General features: G+C 40.6%; 1 protein-coding gene across 3 annotated transcripts in view; it reads right to left on the bottom strand.

Annotated features, from left to right (window-relative positions):
* Positions 1-26244, bottom strand: part of PDGFC (platelet derived growth factor C) — a 210330-nt gene that overhangs the window by 8340 nt on the left and 175746 nt on the right. For all 3 annotated transcript variants that reach the window (XM_082611652.1, XM_082611653.1, XM_082611654.1), the window contains 2 exons: positions 5903-6110; positions 1030-1247 (listed from right to left, as the gene is read on the bottom strand). In XM_082611652.1, the coding sequence (XP_082467778.1) occupies positions 1030-1247; positions 5903-6110 (426 nt within the window). The remainder of the gene's footprint in view (positions 1-1029; positions 1248-5902; positions 6111-26244) is intronic.

Below are 26244 nucleotides of genomic sequence, written 5' to 3'. Positions count from 1 at the left end.
GAAATGTATAAACTCTAAGTCCCCAAGGCTCTGAAAAACAATAATTACTAACATTTAATATTGTATTTTCCTTACTTCCATGGAATAAAGGGAAGGATGAAGAATCCATAAAAAGCTTAACATACTATTTGGGGCACCATGAATAAGAGAAAGTTATAAATGATGAAATAACAGGAAGTATAATTATGAATATGTCCCTTGGAATTTATGTGCCCACATTGCCCCAAATGGAAAAATAAATATTAAAGATCTTTATTTTCTCCAAAATAGACCATAATTTACCTCCAAGTTTGTCTTTAAAATATTTTCCCTTCATATTTTGAAGAGGTGAAAAGTTTCACCCATGTTCCCCCCTGGAAAAACACAGTTTCTTTTTTGTATGAGACAGAAAACCTCCACTGAGTACCCATGATGTGCTATCAGAGGACAAGCTTTCTAAATCCTTGATGTCTGGTTCCCTGAGTCAAGGTCCTAACTAAAAAACAGGGACTTCCCTGGTGGCGCAGTGGTTAAGAATCCGCCTGCCAATGCAGGGGACACGGGTTCGAGCCCTGGTCTGGGAAGATCCCACATGCCACGGAGCAATGAAGCCCATGCGCCACAACTACTGAGCCTGCACTCTAGAGTCCATGAACCACAACTATTGAGCCTGCACTCTAGAGCCCACGAGCCACAACTACTGAGCCCGTGCGCCACAACTACTGAAACCCACGTGCCTAGAGCCCGTGTTCCGCATCAAGAGAAGCCACCGCAATGAGAAGCCTGAGCACCGCAATGAAGAGTAGCCCCCGCTTGCCACAACTAGAGAAAGCCTGCGCGCAGCAATGAAGACCTAATGCAGCCAAAAAATAAAAAATAAATAAAATAAATAAATTTAAAATAATAATAATGAATGAAAACTTGAGCTCTTTGGTAAACCTTGGTTTTGTCTGCTCTGGTTTTCATGAAGACGACATCTCCCTTCTAAACCAAAATCCACTTCAGAGAGGCTGGTCTGTCATCTTTCGGGAAGGGAAAGGCTGTCCGTACCTCGTGATACTTCTTGGTGACTTTGCTGGGGACACACTGACACTCGCTGCAGGTATGCAGGCAGCACGCGCAGTTCCCGCCGCAGCGCTTCACCAAGAGACAGCCTGGCCAGAAGACGGTGTCGGTCCTCTTGAGCTCCTCCCGGATGGACACGGAGAAGTTGCGAGGCGTGCAGCTATAGAGCCGCACCTCCTCCTTGAGCAGGTTCAGGCCCAGCACTGCACAGCACACAGGGGAGCAGAGGAAGAGGCGGTCACGCTCTGAGCCTTGCGATTTCACCAAGTGCCCTCGCTCTCTCTCTCTCATACAGAAAGCTAGACATCTCCCGAACAATCGCCCCAATAAGAACCCTGATTATTTAACTAGGTCTTAGGGACATGCAGCTCGCAGGCTGGGCTTTCCGTTTTATGGCAAACAGAGCTTCCTTGTGACCCAGGGACGGATGAAGGGATGGCATTGTGCAGTGTTGAGGACGGAGCCTACAGAAGAGTTACCAGCTACAAACAGGAAACTTTCTAGAGAAAAAGGGGGCTACACCTTTTAACCTTTGGAAAAAAGTAAATGGGGGGGGCGTGGGAGGGAAGAATAGAATGTAAAACGAAAGCTTTGATGAAAAAGCAGATGCGATTTTTAGAAGGATGACAAGCTCCCGCAATGAATGAAGAACAACATACAAACACTTGTTGACAGAACCTTCTATAATCTTCCTGGCAACAAGAATCATAGAGTGTGAAAAGGAAATGAAGCAAATTAATTTCTGAAGACGGCTGAGTAGACCAGGAGTGGGGAAAAGGGCACGTTTTAAAGGAGCAGAAGTTGTTGGAAAGCACTGCTTCTGGCGTGTTGAGAAATTTTTGGACTTGGAAATTGAGCTTAACTAGACTCCTTTTCAGATTTCAATTCTCCTGGAGGGCAGAAGAAATGTCTAATTTATAACCACTGTCTCTATTCTTTTAGTAACTTGCTTAACTATGCTGTGTTTTATTCTTTAAGAGAGTACCTACATGTGAAGACCAAACCAAATATCCTTTCATTAGATTGTTGCAGTATATTCTAAAGGACCATTGTTATTAACTATAAAATGACACTGACTCAGTTAAATTATATCTAAATAACACATCATGTTTCACATGAGCTTATATAACATATGAAGTAGCTGATAATTATTAGGATAAGCAATTCTAATATGATTTTAATTTCTGCTTTATAGCTTTGTCTTTTTTCCCCTAGAAATATTCAAATCAAAGCAATTCCAATAAAAGTGAAGTTTTGAATAACATATAATTCATCAGAGCTTTCTTCCTTCAAAAACAAAGTTTTTATTAAAATTTAGGAGTACTATCTAAAATATACTAAATCTGGTTAAATACCTTTTCAGTAATATTGGCAACATTATAAATAATATTTTCTGGTTAAAGATAGCTTCAGATAATAATAATCACTACATAACCCAGTCTTAAAAATTAAGTGCCAACATTTTTAAATACTTTTAAAGTGACAATGTAATTAGGAATCAAATGCTTGTTTTCTTAGCTAGGTTCTTCTTGGGTATGTGGTCAAGTTTTTCTAAAATGTCAAAGGAAGCCAATGTAAGTATTTTCAAGAAATATATTACAGCTTATGCAAATGCAATTGTCAATTACAAGCACACATAAACCATATGGTTGAATAAAACCTTGGTCAAGTAAGGGAAACATGGAGGAAATGCTAATTCAATAAGTTCATTTCAACATCTTATTCAGCTAGAAATTATTTTTTCCAACTCAAGAGAAAATCACTGTTTTATTTGAGTATCTAAAGATTTCCCTTTCATCTGAAAAATGACCCTGTGACAGTAAAGCTTTTAAATATTTAAGAGGAAAAGAGTTCATTCTTTCGAGGGCCATTAAAGTGAAGCTTATCTCTAATAAAATTAATGAGATAATTAGGTTAAATGATGTCACGTATTTTACCTCATTTCATTTTGCCGAACCCTAACCTATGTCTATATACGTACTGCTGTTTCACTGTCAAAGCTGTATATGAGCTTCTTTGAATCTTTTCACTAGAAGTTAACATCTAGGCAAGGAGAGAGAAAACCTAAAACAAGCACACACATACAAAAGCCAGTTGCCAAAGTTTTTAATGCTTATTTAAGATTTATACTTCTTTAGAATGTGAATGAAGCTCTTAGCTTTCAAAGGATATTCATCTACCTTAAAGAGTTTTAAACATACTATTTCATGAAACTAGAAAATGAGTCTGTATATGTTAGCTTTAAAGTGTTTACTTAACCACAATAAAAGGTTAGATGGATTTCCCAAGTGAACCAAGTTATGATACCTGCTACAATGTGAAAATTTAAACAGACTTTCAACTTAGCTTCCACTCATCTATCATGTTTGACACAAAAGTCAAAAGCCCTTTTTAAGTACTAGTTAAGCCTGACTTAAAAAATATGGGTTTTTCTTTTCTGTAGTAGTAAGGTATGAATGAACATGCTGAACCAGAGGAAGAAAGGGAAAATAAAGAAAAGGAAAGACATTAACACAGTCCCCTCTGGGCTAAAAATACAAGTAAGGACTTTACATTTAGCATATGTTATTTGAAATTTATGCTTCCTACTTCTAGGGCTTCAAACACATCTAAGCATCATTAGAATAAGTCACGTGACTATGATTGGTGTCACAAATTCTCCAAACATTGGGTAGAACATCTAGTCAAAAAACAAAGAGAGAGAGAGATAGATCATGCACCAACATATACATTTTAATAACTTAACTGTAATAATGTGGAAGTTTCCCTCTGCAAAACATTTGTGAAGTAAACTTAGCCTTCAGATGCTTTATTTCCTTTTCATAACAACCTCCTAAGACAATACATGCATTAGCTTGTCTTTCTAAAGAATGAAGATTTGAAGCCTGTCGTCAATAAAAATTGTTTTTCTAATGCCTATTTTCTTGTTCAGATTCATAAACATTGCAAGTTTTCCTAAAGAGAGTAATACTGATTGAAAAAAAATTATGATCACATTTTACTTTGTCAGTGTTCATTCTTTTCAGAAACTTAGCCCAAGGATATTCTATTAACGTAATGCAATCTGAGGGTGGTCTTTCTAAGATGAATGTGGTAATGCTGTGATATGTTTATTCTGTGGAAAATCTATCTCAATCTCTAATTAGAAGCTTTTAAATGTTTTACTCCTCCTTCCCTTGTAGAAAGACTCTTGGGGGGGGGTTGGTTTTGTCTATAGAGATATTATCCCACACCTGCATTTTAGTTTATGTAGAGTTCCAAAAATATACACTGCTTTGCTCACACTTATTTTACGCTTAAAAAGTTAATAGTTTTGGCAAACTGCAAAGGGCTTCAATTTGGAAAGCGTTAAATGAATATTTGAAAGATCTGGTTCAGAGCTGGGCCTTTTAAATACACCCTAGCCTCTGGCCAAATCTTCACTGAGCACCATGTAAGAGGTTCAGGCATAAAGGCAGGGATAGAGGGGAGATTTTCAGGCTCGTATCATAAGATCGGCTGTCAAAAAACTAGATCTGAGCTCAAGCCAGTTGACTCCCTCTGCTTCTTACGGATCCACGGGATAATCTACCTCAAATTTGCTAACAAAGGCTCTATTCAGGGGCATTTCAGCCAGCCTTGCAAATCTTCATCTTCCCGTTCCTAAGTGGGAGGGAAAGGAAGTGTTGTTGTTGGTGAGTTATTTATCACGATCACATCCTATAAATATGTAACTGTTTTCAGCATCTGGACAAGATTCAGCTGCCTCTGGACAAGAACAGTGATTTCCAATATCGCTGAGAGGAAACCAGGGCTGCTGGTCCAGCAGAATACCATGCTGGGCAAGTCCAAACATGATCTGCTGAGATGTAAGTCCTGATCAGAAGGGCTGCAACTCTTAGCAGGAGAGGGCAGGAATCGGGTTTCTTTCTGACCAGTCTGATGCAATCTGCCCCTGTGAGTCGCTCAAATTAACTAAAGACTGTGCTTTCTACAGACTTTCTGCAGACTGTCCTCCATTCTCTAAAGGGACCCTGGGTAGATTTCAAAGTTTCTGACAGACTGAAACAGATTGTCTGAGAGCTTTATAACTACCCAGTTACATTTTCATTTGTGTTTGAGAGGGATGATTTCTAAGTTTAGGGTGACTAGGAAAGTTACCTGACCTGAGAACAGATTCAGCGAACATTATTTCCAATCTCTTGACCATGTGGAATTAAGTTTAATTATCAACACTTTCACTCTTGAAGGGAGATGTGCTCATAGAATCAAAAGTGATCATTTCAGAAGCATATTTACATAGAAAACATTATCATGGTGTGAGTTCCTTTAGAGCATTATTTTCTCACAGTGACTTCTGTCTTGGAAACTACAGTTCTGTTTTCTGGGGAGCCATTGTTATTTTTCATATTATTTAGAAAAGTTTCTAGGCTTAGGAAATGGAAATTGATATAATCCTGACTCATGGGGTCATGGCGGATACGGATTTTAATAGAGCTTCCCCCTTTTCTAGCCCTAAACCTGGTTTAGCAGCTACGATAATCTCTCTTGAATCTCTGAATCAATATACCCCAAGTACTAAGTTTGAATAAGCAATGTTTCTTGTGAAATGTAGCCCAGGACTTCATCAAAATGATATTTCTGAATGAAAGAAATAACAGGAGTTTTCAACAAAAGCATCTCTTTTAATCTTCCAAACCCTCCTTTTATTTGTATTCTTACTTAATATGTAAATATGCTCAAATGTTAAGAAGGTGGATTATTTAAATTTATCGGGGAAGAATTTTAAACTCTCCTCATTAGAAGATATGGCAGAAGAATCTGAAACATTAGCTGCTAAGAAACTTAAATGAGGTTCTAACCTGAAGAGAGAGCTTACCTCTGGATTTTCTTCCAAACACAAAAGCCTTGCCCAGCAGTTGCCAAGTGGGCCTGTATAGATCTTCTAAGTCCAGCTGCCATCTATCTGGTTCAAGATACCGAATAAGATCTTCCAAGGTGCTAAAGGCAGTTACAGCGTTGTTAAGCAGGTCCAGAGGCAAAGCTGCAGCGGGCAGCACGGAAGGACTCACAGCTTCTGTCAACTGCTGAAAGTAAAACGAATCCAGTGTCAGACGGCAACCGTTTGAAAAAAGACGTGTTCCTTCTGGACTCACGCACGAGGTTAGATATAGGCAGACTAAGGCCGCAAACACCTGGAAGTGAAATTGTATTCAACCCCAGTGAGGAGTAAACTACTCTGCAAAGACTTCATGCAGATGAACTTGGACGGAGTTTCTGTGGGAAAAGATTTTCAATGGGCAAGACATTCACTTTCGTTACCACAAACCATGGTTGGTGTGGGTATCTGTTGTTTACACAAAACAGAAGATGCCTCTGTGGTTCAGTTATGGACTTAACAACGGAAACCTTAAGAGAGTTTCCCAAATTTTTCTTTTGTTTTCAACTTTTCATCCTCCTCATTCTGGAAAATCACCTGGGAGTTATACAAATGTGTGTCAGAGGAATTAAAATTTTAATGTAAAGTAATTAACCCATAAAGAATAAGAAAAAAAGAATATAAGTGAAAAGCTAAAGCATTTGACGTTGGAGAAGAAGTTGTTAATCAAGGTAGAAAACACCCAAACCATAAAAGAGAACTTTGATAAATTTGCCTAAATTTTTTGTAATAAACAGTTAAATACAGACACTGGGAGAACACCTTGGCAAACCATATACCTGTCACAGGACAGAGTATACGGAAAAAAACAAACTCAATAGAAAATGGACAAATTCCAGACAAGAAGCTTGAATGGCCACTAGACATATGAAAACATGCTAAAATTCATTAGTTATCAGAGAAATGCAAAACAAAATGTGATATTTCACATACAAAGAAAGAGATACTATTTCACTTATAGGAGATTGGTGAGCATTGAAAGGAAAGGATTGCCAAGGATGTGGGTAAATTAGAAGTTTTCTGGTCTGCCTGCAGAAGTGAGAATATGTTGGTATCACTGTAGTTGATGTAACTGATGTACACAGGATACTAAAGTTGAAGATGGATATGTCCCATGTCCCTGTAATTCACTTTTGAGGTTATAGCCTTTTATTTGTGCACATGGAAATATGTGCACATGAATATCAATTCATCACAGTGTTGAAAGGGAGAAACACCTTGTTCAACACAGTGTTGAAAGGGAGAAAACCACCTAAATGCTCAGGTATAGAGCAATGGATTAAAGTACACTATTTTAAAAGGCAAGCACCAAAAGGAGGTAATAATTTCAGGAAAAGTTCATTAAGAAACACCCTCCTCCCCTCCCCGATTTTCAAAGTGGACTAAAAGTGGGGAGTGGTAGATTAGAACTGAAATCAAAACCGGCAAAATAAATCCAGGAACAAATGCTCCACTTAATTTTTAAAATTTATCTATTTGCTTATCTGCAGAAGAAGAAGAAAAGGGAATAGTATGGAATAAAAGATTTATGTTGACTGATGTTTATTATAGTAATGTTTATAATAACAGAAAGTTGGTCACAATCTAAATTTACAGTAGTGGAATAGTTAATGACCCTGCAGTCATAAACTGAAATAGTGGGACAGGCATTAAAAACGAGGCCCTCTAGCAAGATGTGGAGCAACCTAAATGTCCATCGACAGATGAATGAATAAAGAACATGTGGTACATATATACGATGGAATATTACTCAGCCATAAACAAGAATGAAATAATGCCATTTGTGGCAACATGGACGGACCTAGAGATTGTCATAGTGAGTGAAGTCAGTCAGAAAGAGAAAGACGAAAACCATATGACATCACTTATATGTGGAATCTAAAATATGACACAAATGAACTTATTTACAAAAGAGAAACAGACTCACAGACGTAGAGAACAAACTTATGATTACCAAAGTGGAAAGCAGGCTGGAGGGGGAGGATAAATTAGGAGTTCGGGATTAACATATACAGGATATTAGATATAAAATAGATTAACCAACAAGGACCTACTGTATAGCACAGGGAACTCTATTCGATACCCTGTATTAAACTATAATGGAAAATAATCTGAAAAAAGAAGATGTATATATATGTATTACTGAATCACTTTGCTGTACAGCAGAAATTAACACAACATCATAAATCAACTATACTGCAATAAAAAAAATGAGGTCTTCTAGGATTTTTTTATTAAAAAAGAAATGCCTAATATGTAGTAAATGACAAGAAATTCAAGCTATGTAAACATAGCATTATTATACCATGATTTCAAAATACATACATTGAAACAAAACAAAGAAAAATCAACAGCACCTAAAATGTGGAGTGTTCATCTATGGTTTTAATGAGAATGGGTGATTTTCACTTTCTTCCTTATACCTATCCATATTTTCAGCATTTTCTATAATAAGTATGGATTCTTTCTGAGATCAGGTAAAAATGATAACATTTGCTATAATTAAAAAAAAAACTATCATATCAGCTCTTCCTTTTCATCCTCATTACTCAGATACAGGGCAGACACTGAAAACAATGGACTATATTTAGCAGTCTCTAACTTTGTCTCCCTGCCTTTACTCTTTCTTATTCCTTTTATTCTATGCTGCATAACCCTGGGTTAATCTACCTAAAATAAGTTATCGCTGATCACGGGATGAATTTGGACAAATGCCTAGAGTGATTTCTCATCTGGAAGATAAAATCCAAATTCCTTACCCTGCACTCAGGATCCTCACCACCTGACCTTCGCTCACCTTTTGCATCTAATCCTCCACTCATCAAAGACAGGCACATTTTGTCCCAATCAATCTAGTCTCCTCACTGGCTGCTGCACATGTCATATTCCTCTGACCTTGACCTTGCACTTCTCCCCATGCTAATGTTGCTGCCCCACTCCCATGGGCAAAACTCTCCATCTTGTGATCCGCATAATAAATCTTTACCATTTTTAACAGCCTTTCTTGAAACCCAATCCATCCATGAAACCTTCCCGTGTAACAGGGCCATTGCTTCCCCAAACACCTCAGTTGGGTCAATTTGGAAAAGACCCTCTCCAGACTCTCCTGTGGGCACATGGCTTGAAAAGCAGAGGCTATTTGCTTTTCAGAAAAAAATCAGAAAGAAAGGACATCCATTCTCTGGGGCAGACACAGCCCCTGCTGGGACTCATGGCTTTGTGGGTCCCGAGCCCCTCTTGCCCATGGTGGTAGTGGGGCTTATAGAGGATAATCAGCAGAAATGAATGTGGCAGCTTTGGTCAACACTGATTTCATTCTTATTTTAAAGATCTACTTTCAAGAATGTCAAGATTCTGGCTAAAATATTAGCACTAAGATGTTTTTCCATTATTCTATCCAACTTTTAAGAGTAGAAAGCACATTTAATATATTCCTCTTTACTACCAGAATGTTTTTAATTGTCCAAGAAATGCAATATTGCTTTGATAGAGAGTACTATGATGACTGATAAGTATAGTTTGGATATAAATAAGCAATTCTCTAATAAAAGTGTTCATTACTAATTTAACCAATTTGGTTAATATTGATTAAATTTATAATGTGAAAAACTTGATGCAACGGTTTTGCAAATTTTTAAACTATAAGCCAAAATGTGTATGTTTATGTAAAGCAAAAAGAGTCAGTATTATTCAAAGGATAACTGAGTTATGACCGTGATGATACAAAACAAATCAAATGTGTCAATCTGCACACAGAGGGTAAGTGTATAGAAAGCCTATACAAAAAGTATACAGTATTCATTAAAGTATCAGAGTGCAGATGTATATTGTAGGCATGATATCAAATTGTTATTTATGCTCTGGGGTTGGCTTAATTTTGCTTCCACTTCTGTTGGAAATGTATAGAGCATTCCTTCAAGAACAATGAAAGTTCCAACTGAAATGAGGATCCCTGAGATAAAGTTTAAAGTAGTTACACAGAAAAAGAAAACAAAATAAGTCTGTAACGTTGGACAAACAGAATATGCCCATCTTGGGTTCAATGAAGTATCAGAATATCAATCCCCTCAAATGACAAGGGGAAAAAAAAAACAACTTGGCAAATGTTACTGCATGCAGATAATTGGCTGATGTTATAAATCTCCACACTTTTAAATATTTCAATTAAAATAAGACAATGCTTTAAAAAGATAACCCCATACACACATACACACAGGCGCACACACAGCAGTCCCCACCCAAAAGAAACAGGAGGGGAGAATTAACTCACTTCCTCTGGATTCAAAGATTCAATCCCGGGACAGAACAGAGGAAGCAGTGCTTTTCTTTTTTAAGGGCTTCCTCATGACTGTCACCCACCCACTGGTTCAAGGAACAATCAAGTTGTTCACTTTTGAAGTTCTGCTTTTCTAAATTGTCTAAAGGGATTTTTCAGAGAAAAGGGGGGCCTTGGAAAAAAAAAGTTAGAGGGAAAAATATCTTCTACTTTTTTTAAGCCTTAATTTCTCCTCTAACTAAGAACTCCTCTTTCTGGTACAAGCCTAGAGGCTTTGCTCTCATATTTAGTGTCTAGAAAAGTCTACCGATATCTTTGCTGTGTAAAAGTACTTACGATTGGGCTAAGTGCCTCGAATTGAATTGGATTTGCCTATTCCCCACTCCCCAGCTCTCTCAGTTGCCATGAAAATAGATGCTTATCACTAAGCTATGGGTTGTGCTGGCTATATAGTGGCTGCCAATGTTCAGGAAAAAAAAGCAGTGTTTCTTGGCTTCTGTAATGTACATAGCTAACTAAATCAATACCCCTGCTTCAGTAAGCCAGAGAAAAGCTTTTCTGCTATTCTCTTCAGTGCAGCAGCAATAACCTGGGTGGATAACCTAATCCTAGTCTAGACCCTTTTGGCTATATGACTTGGTAAGGACAGATCCTGAAAGAGGAGAAAAGAGCTGTGAAATCTCTATGCAATGAGTTGTCCTGTCAAACAATTTCTAGAATGTCAGGACCGTGTGTAATGATCCTATACAAGATGAGGTCTTTTTAATTCCTTGGTGAGGATCATTCTGAGTGCCAGCATGACACGAGTGAAGAGCCCTGATCAGGAGTCGGGGAGCCTGCACTTACCCCTGAAGCTACTACATCAGGAGAGGGAATTTCAGCAAATACTGTAACCCATGTGAGTCTCAGTTTTCCCCTCTGTGAAGCAGGGCTGCTTAAACCCAGTGACCTGTAAGATTCTCTCCATCTTTTACATTTAAGAATTCCATGTAACTGTGGGATACAAGAGGGTCCGTTTTCTCCACACCCTCGCCAGCACCTGCTATCTCTTGTCTCCTTGCTGACGGCCATCCTAACAGGTGTGAGGACATATCTCACTGCGGTTTTGATCTGCATTTCCCTGATGATGAGTGATGTTGAGCATCTTTTTCATGTACTGTTGGCCATTTGTACACCTTCTTTAGAAAAATGTCTGTTAAGTTTCTCTGCCCATTTTATAATTGGATGTTTGTTTTGTTTGGTGGGTTATTGAGTTGTATAAGTTCTTTATACAGTTTGGATATCAACCCTTGTCCAGTACTTGGTTTGCATACATTTTGTCCCATTTCACAGGTTGCCTTTTCATTTTGTTGAGTGCTTCTTTTGATGTGCAGAAGCTTTTTTAGTTTGATGAAGTCCTACTTGTTTGATTTTGCTTTGGTTGCTGGGCTTTTGGTGTCATTTCCAAAAAGTCCTTATGAACCATTAGTGGGAATGTAACTTTGTTTAGCCACTATGGAAAACAGTATGGAAAGTCAGCAACAAATGAAAAATAGAGCTACCATCTGATCCAGTAATCCCAGTTCTGGGCTTGTAAGAAGAAGAAATTTGTAAGAAGAGGTCCTTGAAAAAAGAGGAAATTTGGACACAGATACGCACAGAGGAAAGACCACATGAAGACACAGGGAGAAGGTGTTCGTCTACAAGCCAAGGAGAGAGGCCTCAGAAGAAAGCAATCCTGCTGACACCATGATCTCCAACTTGCAGCCTCCAGAACTGTGAGAAAATGAATTTTGTTGTGCAAGCCACCCAGCCTGTGGTACTTTGTAACAGCAGCCCTGGCAAACTAAAACATGCTGTCATGGAATTCCCAACTTCATATCGACCAGAGCAGCAAACGAAGGTTAATATTATACCGTGTCCATTAAGTCATTTTACAAACATTTATTAAAAAGCCCATCATGTGGGTGCTGTGAGAAAACCGACCAAAATTCTTGCCCTTGGGAAGCTTAACCTTTACAAACCAAGTATTTTGTTTCACAGGAGAGACTTTTTCCCTTTGCCAAAACAAAGCCAAACTGAGAATTTGCTGTTACGAATCACATAAGCAACTCAGCAAGGATCAAACAAATCCTGGTGAGTGTGGACCATAAAAAGGGAACTTAATATGAAAGAAAAACTGAAAAACAAACATATTTCTACTTTTATTATTGAAACATAATGGGCAGCCCATGTGTTTGGACAAAGTAAAGGCCAGGGTGAATCGGTGTTACAAGCTCAAGACAGCAAGTAAGTTTCTCTGTTGACTTCTCCAGGTTCATTTAAAAAATCATTAGTGGTTTTGTATTTTCTTACGGCTACGTAGACACCTTATGCATTAATTATCATCTTCTTTTTTAGAAAAAGAAAAGCTGACTTCCTATTTGGAATAGTACTACCCGAACTGCTTATAATTCCACAATAAATACCCAGCTTGAGAAAACCGCAGCTTGTCTTTCTATTAGTATTTCTGCGGTGAGTGCAAATTTAAAAATATAACATTGACAATGAAACTTCCCTGGACAAATACACACACACCAATGTTTACCTTGAGTAGCATAGCAACTGCTGCAAAATGTTTAGGGCCTACGGAGATTTATGCTGCAGCTTTCCTAGCCAAGGCATACAGGACATGTCAAACTGATAAGGGGGCTTCACTTCATTCATACCTAACAGAAGGGTTAGGAATGCGGATTAGGTTTTACTGTTGTAGTTATTGAAAACAAAAGAACAACAAAGCAATCACCCAGGTGTGGGAAGAGAAGAAAAAAGAAAAGTTCAGCCTTGCAGCCTTGCTTTACATCACTTTGAAAGGTGTCTCCAGTCTCCGTTACACCATGTCAAGCTGATATATTGAATATAGGGCTGCCTTTTAAAGAGCTTAAGAAGCAGACAGGGCCTGCAGACAAAAATTTCTGCCAGGAACGACTGACGGGCAGTGCTGTAAAGACACAAGAATGCTCTGGAACAATTCATTTAAACACGCTTCTTCCTCCATTCCCCCTGCTCTTATCTGAATCTGTCCCAAAAGTTATCTGGGTTATGTTTTTAAATGATTTTAAAGCCAGCAAAGAAAATCAGATGCTTGCATTACTACTCCAGAGCAGATGTTTTAATACTGTGTGGGTGAGGCAGATTATATATTTAAGTGAGAAATCCTAGGGAAAGTGGCCAAGTGTATTCATGTCGTGTCTTAACACTGAGTGGCGCTTACTCAGAGAGCATGGCAATGGAATAAACCTTGATTTGTCTACACAGCTGATCCCAGCGACCGTCCAGGCTGAAAAGGGAACTATGTTTACCCTCCAGCACTTAAAAGCTGTCACGTCAAGGCTCAAACCTGAAGCTGACCTTCCCGGAGTTTCAGGGTTTCAGGCGAACCCTGAGTAGCAGCTGTGTTCTGTCTGGGCCCAAATATGGGGAAAGAGATGGCTAGCTTTGTTAAAAATTTCAAAAGAAAAAAAAAAAAGACGAATGGTTATGTTATAAGCACAGTTTCTTACTAAATTAGTGGATGAGACTGTTACTGGCCCAGAGTTCCTTTCAGTGCGAAACTTGAGATCCACTGCCATCTGACTAGACTGTACAAATTACAACACCATTACCCAAACTCCTGCCCACCTAAAGTTCCTGGCCTGAGGTCACCCCATTTAAAGGGTGGAAGGTCTCCTGGAAACCAGCGCTTTCCCGGGACAGCTGACTGCGGGCTGGTGAATCAGAGTCAACACACACAGTTTTCCACTTCCTAGGTAAAACTGTGAATTAGCAGTAATGATCCAGACTGAAAGCTAGGATTCCATGGGACCAACTAAATAACACGGCACCAAGGACTCTTTCCACAGTGGCATCTGCAGGTGAAGCCAAAATGAAGGGTTCTTTCCTACTGAGATTGTTGAAAGGATTCCTCTGAATCAAAAAATGTGACAGGCCCTAAAAAGCTACTAGCGTTTGACGACAAAGCACCACGCGACTTTTTCCTTAATCTTGTTGTATTGAATGCTTGCGGATTTGCTTTGTTTCAGTGCTCAAGAAAGGACCGACAGGAAGGCACTTCACAGGAGACAGAAGGTGAGCTAAGAACTGTTAGAAGAAAAACACGCCTTCCTCGAAACACTAGAATTAATGTGCACCTCAAACCATAAGATTAAGGCTCTTTCTTACAGAAATTTCTCTTGCAGCTCCATATTTATTCAATGCATCATTTAACAGCCATTAAGGGAAATTTTCGGAATGCTGGGAATCTAGCTGAGAAATGGCGCCTGTATTGGTTGATATTTTCAATTGTCTATTCAGTAAGCTTAATAGTCAGAGAAGACCCTCAACCTCATTCAGATTTTATATGGGTGGAAGACTTTATTTGGGGCAAGAAACAATAGTATAAGTTATTTATTTTAAAATGGCTTGTCAATATAAAGAGTGTGAGCAAGTAGCTGAAACTGGGAATAGTAATAAAAAATCCCTAAGAAAGTTACTTTGAGGGGAACAATAAGATAATCTAATGGAAATAATTACCATGTACATAAAGTACGAAGGTCCCCGATGATGCCTCACACCTCAAGGCTGAATCTAACAGTCCATTTTCTGTCTTCAAGCTGACACCAGGCTCTGCAGACTTGCTTCCCACTTGGACAGATGCTTCTCCTTAGCTGTGCTTGCTGGGTCCACCCCACCTCCAGTCTGTCCATGCTTGGACCTCATGTATCTTCTGTCTGCGTTCCTTCCTTTAGTGACCTCAGAGTTTCGAGGCACTCCCTCCAGCTTACACTCTACCACCATCCCCCTCTCTGTAACCTGTACCCTGTGCTTCCTCAGTAAATGGACCCCATTGTGTGGAGTTGGTCTTTGCTCCTCTCCTGTGCCTTCACCCCACATCCCACCTTATCTCGGCTCTACCATCAGACTAGGGCTAGAATCTGTGATCATCTGATTTATTGTAAGAAATATGGATTTGGTCTTCATCCTGCTTCTTCAGAGTTCCTAAAGCCCTTGGAATTGCTGAAGTGATGAGAGCAATAAGGGTGTCTTTTGTGGTGTTAAGGAGATGACTCTTGACTGCACCTAAGGATGGGGGCTGGTTGCCAGGAGAACCAATCAGGTGAGAGGGGTTTGAACTTTCAAGTCTCTGGTCACCCCTCCTGCCCCCTTATCCACCACCCCCCCCATGCCCCGTCAAGGAGGCAAGAGGACCAGGTGGGTGAATCCAATGCCAATGGCCAATGATTTGACCAATCAAGCCTATGTAATGAAGCCTCCATGAAAACACAAAAGGATGGGGTTCAGAGAGCTTCTGGGTTGGTGAACAGGTGGAGATTTGGGGAGAGTCGTGCCTGTATGGGGCACAGAAGCCTGGAGCCCTTTCCCCATATCCTGCCCTGTGCATCCATCTGCCTGTTCTGAGTGATATCCTTTTAAAAATAAACTGATAATCTAGTAAGTAAAATACTTCTCTGAGTTCTCTGAGCCATTCCAGCAAATTAATGGAATCTGAGGAGGGGGTCATGGGTCAGAGCACAGGTAGCAATCTGGATTCATGACTGTCAGCCGGAATTGGAGGGGATTGTTGGAACCTCCCATGTGTAGCTGGTGGGTCAGAAGCCCAGGTAACAGCCGGGGCTTGTGCCTGGTCTCTGAGGCCGGGAGGAAAGCAGTCTTGTAGGACTGAGCTCTTAACCTGAGGGGTCTGAGTTGAGTGGAAGGTGGTTCCCCCAGCTGGTGTTGGGACACTGCTGCCAACACTGAACTTGGTCTTGGGACCCCCCGAAGAGGATCTGAGCGCTTTTCACCACTTCTACTGCTGCCATCCTATCATCCAAACCACCACCTGCAATAGCCTTCTAGCTGGCCTCCCTGTTTTCTTTTGCCTTTCCCTTTGCTGACTGAATTTACACAATTCTACACCAGATGGTCCGTAGGGTATAGTAAAAATACTAATTTTTAATTTTCCAGAAATATATATCTGCTTTTAAACATTATACTTTTACAGAACAGCCTTGTTTGAGAGATGCAATAGATTACTCACAGTGGAGCCCAACGGGAGAGGTTTGTACAGATTCCATAAACCTCTGTACACTCCTTACGCCTCCTGAAATCTGCCCCTCCCCTCCCCTCCCCTGGCATCCTTCCTTCCATCGGGTGGAAGGCACTCCCCAGCCCTCCTGCAGAGAGTAGATGATGGAAAAGATGGTCTCTTCTTCAAAGGAGGGGAGCCATACCCACCGACCAAAGAAAATGGAGCATTTGCGTAAATTACACAATGAACACTTCCTTTATGTGTTTCTCTGTAGGGGTCAATGTTTCAAGCAGGGATGATACTACCTACCTCAGAAAGTTGTTTAAGAATTAAGTAAAACAGTATCACTAAAAATTTTAATAAACAATTAAGCCTTGTACAGACTTAAGAATTATCATGTACATTTTAACTGTATATTTCATCATCCCCACTATGTCAGTTTTACTCAAGATAAATAATTATCTTTAAAAGTTTAGTTCCTGGGGACTTCCCTGGTGGCTCAGTGTTTAAGAATCCACCTGCCAATGCAGGGGACACGGGTTTGAGCCCTGGTCCAGGAAGATCCCACATGCCGCAGAACAATGAAAAACGTGCGCCACAACTACTGAGCCCACGTGCCACAACTACTGAAGCCCGTGAGCCTAGAGCCCATGCTCCACAACAAGAGAAGCCACCGCAGTGAGAACTGCACACAACGAAGAGTAGTCCCGGTTCACCGCAACTAGAGAAAGCCTGCAGGCAGCAACGAAGACCCAATGCAGCCAAAAATCAATCAATAAATCAATAATTAAATTATAAAATTTAGTTCCTGATTTATGTTGTTTTGTGCTGTATGGAGTGACATTAGCTATTTAGTCCATGTTCATTGATACCCAGCCCAACACTCTTATAACACTGACACGGCTTGCCCTGCACCACAGGGAAAACCTTTGCTCAAACTTCTTTCTCTCCTAAAACAGATTTATATTCAGTAGCTGTTCTGGGGAGTGAAATGGACATTTTAGAACAACAAGTTCAGTAAATGCACGTCTAGGTATGTTCATGGCCATGAAAAACTCTATGCTGAGAAACTTTAAAAAAATGCATAATAATGTTCGTAAGTAACATCTCTAGTTTTCAGTTTTCTGAATTCATATTCCTTGCCGAAAAACTCTTTATATGAAATGAGACAAATAGAAACCCCACGAAAAGCACAGGATTTCACTAGTCAGGCCCACCGTGTAACAGTATCTTAACTACAGTGTATGGCCTTGTATTAAAACAAACTTCTATAAAGTAACTAGTCAGCATGCAGTGTTCATGTCAGCCATGGAGGAACATGAAGAACAATTATTTTATCGAGTGTGAAGTCATTGTCTTTCGCAATTTTAATCACTCCGTGACATTCCTATTATGCTACAGTCTTCAGTGACTGTTCACACATCCCAACATCTCCCAAAAATAAAAGTATAAGCAGTTATATGTTCTTTCATCATATTCTTTAGCGTTGGTCACTGCACTAAAATGAAATTGTGTCACGTGGTCAGCATTCTGGGCAGGTCAAAAAAAGAATCACACAAGGCGAAAAAAAAATTGTGAAAAGTTGCTACCATCATCCCCAAATACACCTGAGATGCCTTTTCCTTCTGTTGATATAAGCAAGACATAGCTTTGAAAATAGGGGCAGATGAAAGTAACATCATTCTGCAAACTTGACTGTACGACTCAGGTGATTTCAGGAAGTGATGAAAACGAACAGCCACGGAGCTTCTGATGGGCAAACCTACGTCTGTGCGTAAGGACTGCAACACCATTTAAAAACTAAGTGCCAACATATATACAGTGGAATATTACTCAGCCATAAAAAGAAACGAAATTGAGCTATTTGTAATGAGGTGGATAGACCTACAGTCTGTCATACAGAGTGAAGTAAGTCAGAAAGAGAAAGACAAATACTGTATGCTAACACATATATATGGAATTTAAGAACAAAAAAAATGTCATGAAGAACCTAGGGGTAAGACAGGAATAAAGACACAGACTTACTAGAGAATGGACTTGAGGATATGGGGAGGGGGAAGGGTAAGCTGTGACAAAGCGAGAGAGAGGCATGGACGTATATACACTACCAAATGTAAAATAGATAGCTAGTGGGAAGCAGCCGCATAGCACAGGGAGATCAGATCGGTGCTTTGTGACCACCTGGAGGGTGGGAGGGTGGGAGGGAGGGAGATGCAAGAGATATGGGAACATATATATATATATATATATATATATATATATATATATATATATATATATATATATATTTATATATATATATGTATGTATAACTGATTCACTTTGTTATAAAGCAGAAACTAACACATCATTGTAAAGCAATTATACTCCAATAAAGATATATAAAAAAAAACAAACTAAGTGCCAAGAGAGCAACTGACTCTGCCCGAAAAAATCAGGGGAGACTACAAAGAAGAGATGAAAGTTAACCTAGAGCTCAAAGAACAAGAAAGCACTCAGACGAGGAGGAGGAACACTTCGGATATTTACAAAGAACCTGAACTGGGAAACCGAAAGGTGTTGGGTTAAAAGGAAGAGGAGGGCAGCAGAGGCACTGCCGTCGGGTGGGAGAGCAGGTGGTGGAGGGTGGAGAGACAGACCGAAGTCTGATCAGGACGCCTCTGTGTGAGCCAAGCACCACAAGCAGCAGGAGAGTGAGAGACACTGTAAGAAAGGTGGGATACGGTCACGTTTTTTTTTCTTGGTTTTTCTATGTGAGGAGGTGCCCTAGATTGGGGGAAAGGGCGTGTAGAGTCTGGCGGAGCCATAAACAAGGCTTCGGGCTTGAAGCTCTGCCCATGCTGCTTTCCCGCGATGGGAATTGCCTTGTTCCCTTCTGCACCTGGCTCCCCACTGTTCATCCATGAAGACTCAGCTCATCCAGGAGGCTGTCACCAGCCAGACTTCTCTCTCCATCCACTATCGCTGGGCTACCTGCCCTTCTCATATCCCATGTCTCTAGCACCACACTGACTTGAAACGATTGCACATCTCCTTCAGGGCAGAGGACAAGCCTCATGTCTCCTGGATAATGTTTTGGTTTTATTTTCATTAATTAATTAATTAATTTATTTATTTTTGGCTGTGTCGGGTCTTTGTTGCTGTGCGTGGGCTTTCTCTAGTTGCAGTGAGCAGGGGCTACTCTTCATTGCAGTGTGCTGGCTTATCATTGTGGTGGCTTCTCTTGTTGTGGAGTACAGGCTCTAGGCATGCGGGCTTCAGTAGTTGTGGTTCGCAGGCTCTAGAGTGCAGGCTCAGTAGTTGTGGCTCGCAGGCTCTAGAGTGCAGGCTCAGTAGGTGTGGCTCGTTGGCTCCGTAGTTGTGGTGCACAGGCTCAGTAGTTGTGGCTCGTGGGCTCTAGAGCACAGGCTCTGTAGTTGTGGTGCACGGGCTTCAGTAGTTGTGGCTCATGGCTTCAGTAGTTGTGGCTCGTGGGCTCTAGAGTGCAGGCTCAGTAGTCGTGGTGCACAGGCTTAGTTGCTCCGCGGCATGTGGGATCTTCCTAGACCAGGGCTTGAACCCATGTCCCCTGCATTGGCAGGCGGATTCTTAACCACTGCGCCCCCAGGGAAGTCCCTCTTCTGGATAATGTTGATCCCTAATGGCTTTTAGGGTCTGGCAGAAATATATCAACGGAACGCCAAAGAAAGAGTATATGCTATGAACTGATACCCACTGTGAGGAAGGGAAAGAAGGGTGTCAAAGCACTTGACTGTGGTTGCATCAACGGGATCTGATAGCTGATGGAGTAGAGGGAAAGGGGGGAAAGGGTCCTGCATGACCTCAAGTACTTCCAGCTTCAGAGAGTGGGCTGCCCATGACATACCTATCCAGGGTACACAAAACAGGTAAGGATGGAAGAAACAAAATGTTCAGGTTGGGGCATTTGATGGAGAGGATTGGTGGGGTGTGGACACAGCCACCTCTCCCTGACATCACATATGCAGGACTGGCCATCGATGGAAACTGACAGTTATTCACAGGTATATGTTGGTTACAGCCATGGACTAAGAGTGCAAGAAAAATGAGAAGACTAACAAGGGGAGGACATCGGGATTTCCCAGCACTTCCCCACTGTGATGCTGAGGCAGGGGAGCTGGCACTGGTTCCCAGAATACAGGCGTCAAAGGGGCTGAAGGGGGCCTGAGGCACCAGTGGTTCTGCGGCGAGAGAAGAGAGATTTGACAAGTGAGGTGGGCAACATTAAAGTGACGGAAGGCCAAGGAGAGGGATGCTGACAGGCCACTGTAGTCGCTAAATAGGTGGCCTTCTGTGTCCTCGGATTTACTGACCTTTCACTGAAGGAGGTAAGGAAGAGAGAGGGCCTTCCAGGGAAAGGAGCATCGGTTCAGGAAGTGAGGAGAACTGGGGTCAGTTGGACAGTGAGAAAGAAGAAGAAAGAATAGTGGATTTATGGGAAGGTTGATTACAAGGCTTAATAGAATAAGGGGATTAATCTGTTGTATTTCCAATCAGAATACAAGAGGCCTAATGAAGAAGAGCAACTTGAAGACAGAAGAATTCATATCCACTGCAGGTAGAGAGAGGGCAAGAATATTCTTCCCAGAAACCACAGGGAAACAGAGTAAAATGTCACAGCATCTCTGAAGGACAATTGGATGGTATTTTCTAAAATCTTATAAGTTTATATTCAGAAATTTATCCTAAGGAAATAATCAGAGGTATAATCCAAGGATATATTTTGTAGCAATAGGATTAGGGAAGAGTAAAATTAAAATGAAATAAAAACTTAAATGTTCACCAAAGGAAGATTGTTAAAAATGGGATTATACTGTATGTATGAACAACGGTCCTCCATACTGTCAATACTTTTCAGCGTACATATAACAGTGTAGAAATGATCTCTAACAGCATAGGGATAAGATTGCCCCTGTGAGTTAAACTATAAAGCAAACAACAAGTGACATCACACATAGGCTGAGAGAGAACAGGAAGCCTGAGATCTCCTTCGTTGTTCCCTAATTTCAGATTAATAAACATCTAAAAGTAGACTCTCTGGGGACTTCCCTGGTGATCCAGTGGTTGAGAATCTGCCTTCCAATGTAGGGGGTGAGGGTTCGATCCCTGATCAGGGAACTAAGATCCCACATGTCGCGGGGCAACGAAGCCCGTGCGCGGCAACTACTGAGCTCGCACATTCTGGAGCCTGCACGCCGCAATGAAGAGCCCGCGCTGCAATGAAAGATCCCCCATGCTGCAACTAAGATCTGACGCAGCCAAATAAATAAGGAAAGAAATAAAAAGAATCCTTAAAAAATAGCAGACTCCCCGGTCATCACCCTGATAAGCAGGGCACCTCCTGGATGCATGTATCTTCCTGAACGGAAGCAGGGGCATTGAAGGAAGGGGGTTACTGGACAGATTTGTCTGTAAGTGAGAGGGCTTAAGAGTGTGATTCTCAAAAGTGCAACAATCACACGTATAAAGAAGGTAAAACTCTTCCCACCAGAGTCAACTAACGGGGTTACTAAAACAACCAGCAGATTTCTGCACTAGAATTTCTAGACTACTCAGGAGAGGCCAAGTCACAGTTGAGTTTATTAAAGTTCAAGGTAAATGTATAGATATCCTCCCACATTTTTTTCTTTGTCTTGTCCTTACCCTGCAACTCTGCTCTACCGACCTTTGCCCTAAGCATCCTGTGGTCTGGAACCATCTTTACACCCCTCACCCCTACCTTGCTCCCTAAAAATCCTCATTATTTCAGCTGATTTCAGAGAGAGGACTGAGGGACTAAAACATGTAAAAGTGTTAGTAAAAGCTAACACTTTTACTCTATAAAAAGTAGATACAACCACAATTAATAGCATCTTAATTATGCAATTAGGATAATACATATACTCATTCAATTATTTTTATTTGCTAATTTAGGCAGCCCTAGTTGGAGAGTTTCAAGCAAAGGCATGTTATTATTTGAATATGTTTGAAAAGGGTCATACCCAATGCTGTGCTGAAAGCAGACTTCAGGAAGGCACTTAGCAGGTAATGCCAGTAAAATCCGAATGGAAACATTGAGGAGGCATGCGGATGTTCAAAAAAGGGTTTTAGCTGAGACACAGGGGCTGGATGTATAAATTTCGGAGCCAATGGCTTCTGGATTGTATGAAAAGCCATGCGATGGGCTGAGCTTGCTGAATGAGTGAGTTTTGATGAGGAAGAGGTAAGTATCATGGCTTCCAAGCCTGGATAGAGAGGTCCTGATTAAAAAAAGGGGCATGACCCTAGGGATACTCCCATAATTCTATGTCCAAGGAAGAAGGGGGAAGCAGTAGAGGGAACTGAGTTAGGAGGAAACTGGAACGGGTATGACGATCTAGAAAGCAGGAGAAAAAGTGTTCAGCAGGAAAAGATAAAGGATCAGCTGTGTCCAGCACTGATGACAGGTCTGATCAGAGAATCGGACACTCGATCTAGCAATGCCTGTACGACAGCATTGTACATGGGGCACTCCAGCATCCTCAGATTTTGGTCCCCAAGGGGGTCCTGGAAGAAATCGCCCTAGACCCTGAGGGACGACTGCGTGTGTTCTTTGGAGACTTTTCAGGTGTGATTTTGGTAGAGGGAGGGGGTGAGAAGCTTGAGGAGGGTGAGTTGCGGAGAGAATAAAAACAGAGACAGCAAACACAAAGGGCAGTTGAGAGGCGCTGCTGGCCGGAGAACAGACGACAGGATTGGTAGTGGGATGGGGACATGGGATCAGGAGAAGGACTTCTTCTTAATACAGGAGAAATAACAGCCTACTTGTATGCTGAGGGACGTGGGCCAATAAAAGGTCAAAAACATTAAGATGTTGCAAGAGAGAGAGGGGGGTGCTGGAACCCCCCCAGTAGATGCAGATAAGAGGGAGGGGTCAGGCAGGCATAGGTTCCCCAAGGTTCCCCCAAGGCTGCAGGAAGGAGGGCCAGGTGGGTAAAGAGCAGGCTGAAAGCTTGTGATCTCTGATATTCTCCTTGTGAAACAGGAAGCAGAAGCATCTGAGAGCGGGGAAAGAGGAAAAGATGCTCAAGGTTTTAAAAGAAGGTATTGTCCAGTGGAGTCGTGGAGAGTGGGACGGAGGGCGGACAAAGCAGGTGTAGAATGATTGCCCAGCAACACAAGAGAATGTGTGAATCTAACCTAAATGCAGAGATTATCGTACTGAGTGAAGTCACTCAGAAAGAGAAAGACAAATACCACATGACATCACTCACATGTGGAACCTAAAATATGACACAAATGAACTTATCTGCGAGACAGAAACAGACTTACAGACACAGAGAGCAGACTTGTGGTTGCCATGGGGGAGGAGGATGGGGGAGGGATGGATTGGGAGTTTGGGGTTAGCAGATGCAAACTAGTACATATAGGATGGATAACAACCAAGGTCCTACTGTAGAGCACAGGGAACTATATTCAGTATTCGGTGACAAACCGTAATGGAAAAGAATATGAAAAAGAATATATATGTATAACTGAATCACTTTGCTGCACAGCAGAAATTAGCACAACACTGTAAATCAACTATACTTCAATAGAATATTAAAATAAAATAAAATAAAATAAAATAAAAGCACCATCAGTCAGAATGACAACAGGGTTTCCTTCCTGGACTCCATGAAGGGTGTGGGGCATGATCTTGGGGTTGGGTGTTTCCAGAGCTTACTTACGTCAGGTGCATTTGCCAAAAGTCACCAGTAAGGGGTCAAAAGTAGGCACACACTGGGCTGATACGGGTGGAGACCAGCCCGGAGCAAACGCTGAGCAGAGAGGACACAAAGAAATGGTTAACTCAGGGAAGAATGTCACGGGTCCAGAATCACTGCACCCTCCCAGGTGCCCTGAGCTTCAGAATGCTGTTGCTGAGGCCCTTTAAGAACTTGACTAAGATTCAACAAGAGTCGACGCTTATCTATTTTAGAGATTTTTAATGACAAACTGATACAAGAAGTTTTTATGAAAACATTCATTTCAGTATCAGAAACTCAGCCAGGCCCAGACTCCTTAATTGAATTGAGCATCTGGCTAATTTAGTCATCACTGTGAATTCAACGTTACCTCTTATTCAATGTGAAAAAATGCTGAAATTCCATTTCTAATTTTAATCATTTTCTAAGCAATGCACTTCAAAGAAGGGTATCTGGTTAAAAGTATTAACTTCATGGCAAACTTGAAACTTTGCACATAAGCAGTATAATTTGAGATAAATCAGCTTTAAAGACTTTCACTTAAGTCCGATCACATGAATATTCATGCAGTGAACATGATGCCACTTTTTCTGTGTTTCACAAATGGTTACTTTAAAATGATTTATCTTTCTAAATGTCTTTCCTAGTCACTGATGTGGAAATACTTTCCTGCTTCTGATGATTTTATGCAGAATATATGGAAATAATTATATAGTGGTCCCAGCAAAACTGTGGTTTATATGCTCTGATCAGCTGTCATTTCAGCTTTGCTACTGCGACTCACAGGAAGTGGTTAGTTTTGTTCTGGGGTTGAAAGTATAGAATTATATATTATATATTTGTTGATGCTGGGCTAACCTCTTTCTTTGATATTCAGAGCATGGCATAATCCTGTATCCACTGAGTAAAGCAGTTTCTCAGAGAACTTTGGAAATACTTGGGTTTTACTGAGTGTACAACTGCCACCTGAAAGCACTGATTTCCTGTGCTAGCCAAGCTGGATGAAGTTGGTCTGATGTGAGGTTTTCCCTCTAACCCAACATACAGTGCGGACAGAAAAATGTAGGAATCTTAAACAGCAGTCCAGAAAAGAAGTTTTTCTGATTTCACTAAAGAGTAATGTACAAAATAAGGGTAAGGCCCATACTTCTTCACTTGAAAACTATGTACTCTGAAATGGTCAATGATGTACACATTGGCTTCTTAAAATATTTATATAAAATTTTACATAAGACAAGAGACTCAGAGAAACCAAAAGTATCTACGTGGGATGGGGGTAAAAAGGTTGATTATGAGTACAAAATACATTACGACCACCAGAAGGCTGTGGGCTTTTTGCAAGCTCTTCATGGACATAAGTACACACACACGCACACCATCTAGAACCACTGACATTTCTCTCACTGAAAATTAGGTCACTTGAGGCATGGCTAACAAACAGAGAAACTGAAGAAGCTGAGGGTTTATAGCATCTGGAGCAGTGAATATAATTTGTTATAAAGCAAAAAAATAAATAAAAAATAAAGATGGAAAAAAATAATAATAAAAAAAAGAAAAAAGAAAAAGACTGGAAAAGATATTTTGAGGCAACACAGCATCATGGAAAGAACATGGAATTTTGAATTCAAAAATCTAGGCATGGACCTGGATCCACCCTGTATTATTGGTGGGTGTGATCATTAGCAAATCATTTATTTTCTCTGTGTTTTAGAGTATTTGTCTATGTGCCAGGGATAATAATAATACATAAGCCACCTAATTTGCTGGGTTGTTTTGAAGCTCAAATCAGATAATGTGCATAAATATATTTCATAATCTAACAGGTGATTATGCATTACTAGTGATGGAGAAAGTCATAAAATTATTGCACGCGGTTTCAAAGGAAAGATTAGGACCAGTAAGAGGGAGTTAAGAGAACAAAGATTTTTGCTTAATATAAAAAAGAAATTTCTAAAAACAACACTGTTTAAAAGCAGAGTGTCCTCAACAGCTTAAAAGACAATGAATTCATAAGTTTTGCATCAAAGTCACAAAGTCATTTTGTTTGGGAAACAAAACATTTTTGAACCAGATGGAAGTTACGCAAAATTAATATATAGGGGTCTTCCACGTTTGAAACTCTATGAACTTGGTTAGACTAAAAATATTCAAATATTAATAATACAAAGAATCTTTGCCCTAAGTCGGCCACCAGGAGCCATTGCTTTGTGTCCTGCAAATCCTACCCATCCCAAACTTTCTAAATAAAAATACT

This window comes from Mesoplodon mirus (assembly GCF_964341445.2).
Source record: "Mesoplodon mirus genome assembly, chromosome: 2".
Lineage (NCBI taxonomy): Eukaryota > Metazoa > Chordata > Mammalia > Artiodactyla > Ziphiidae > Mesoplodon > Mesoplodon mirus.
Note: the sequence above shows the minus strand (reverse complement) of the source record. Positions and strands in the feature narration are given on the sequence as shown.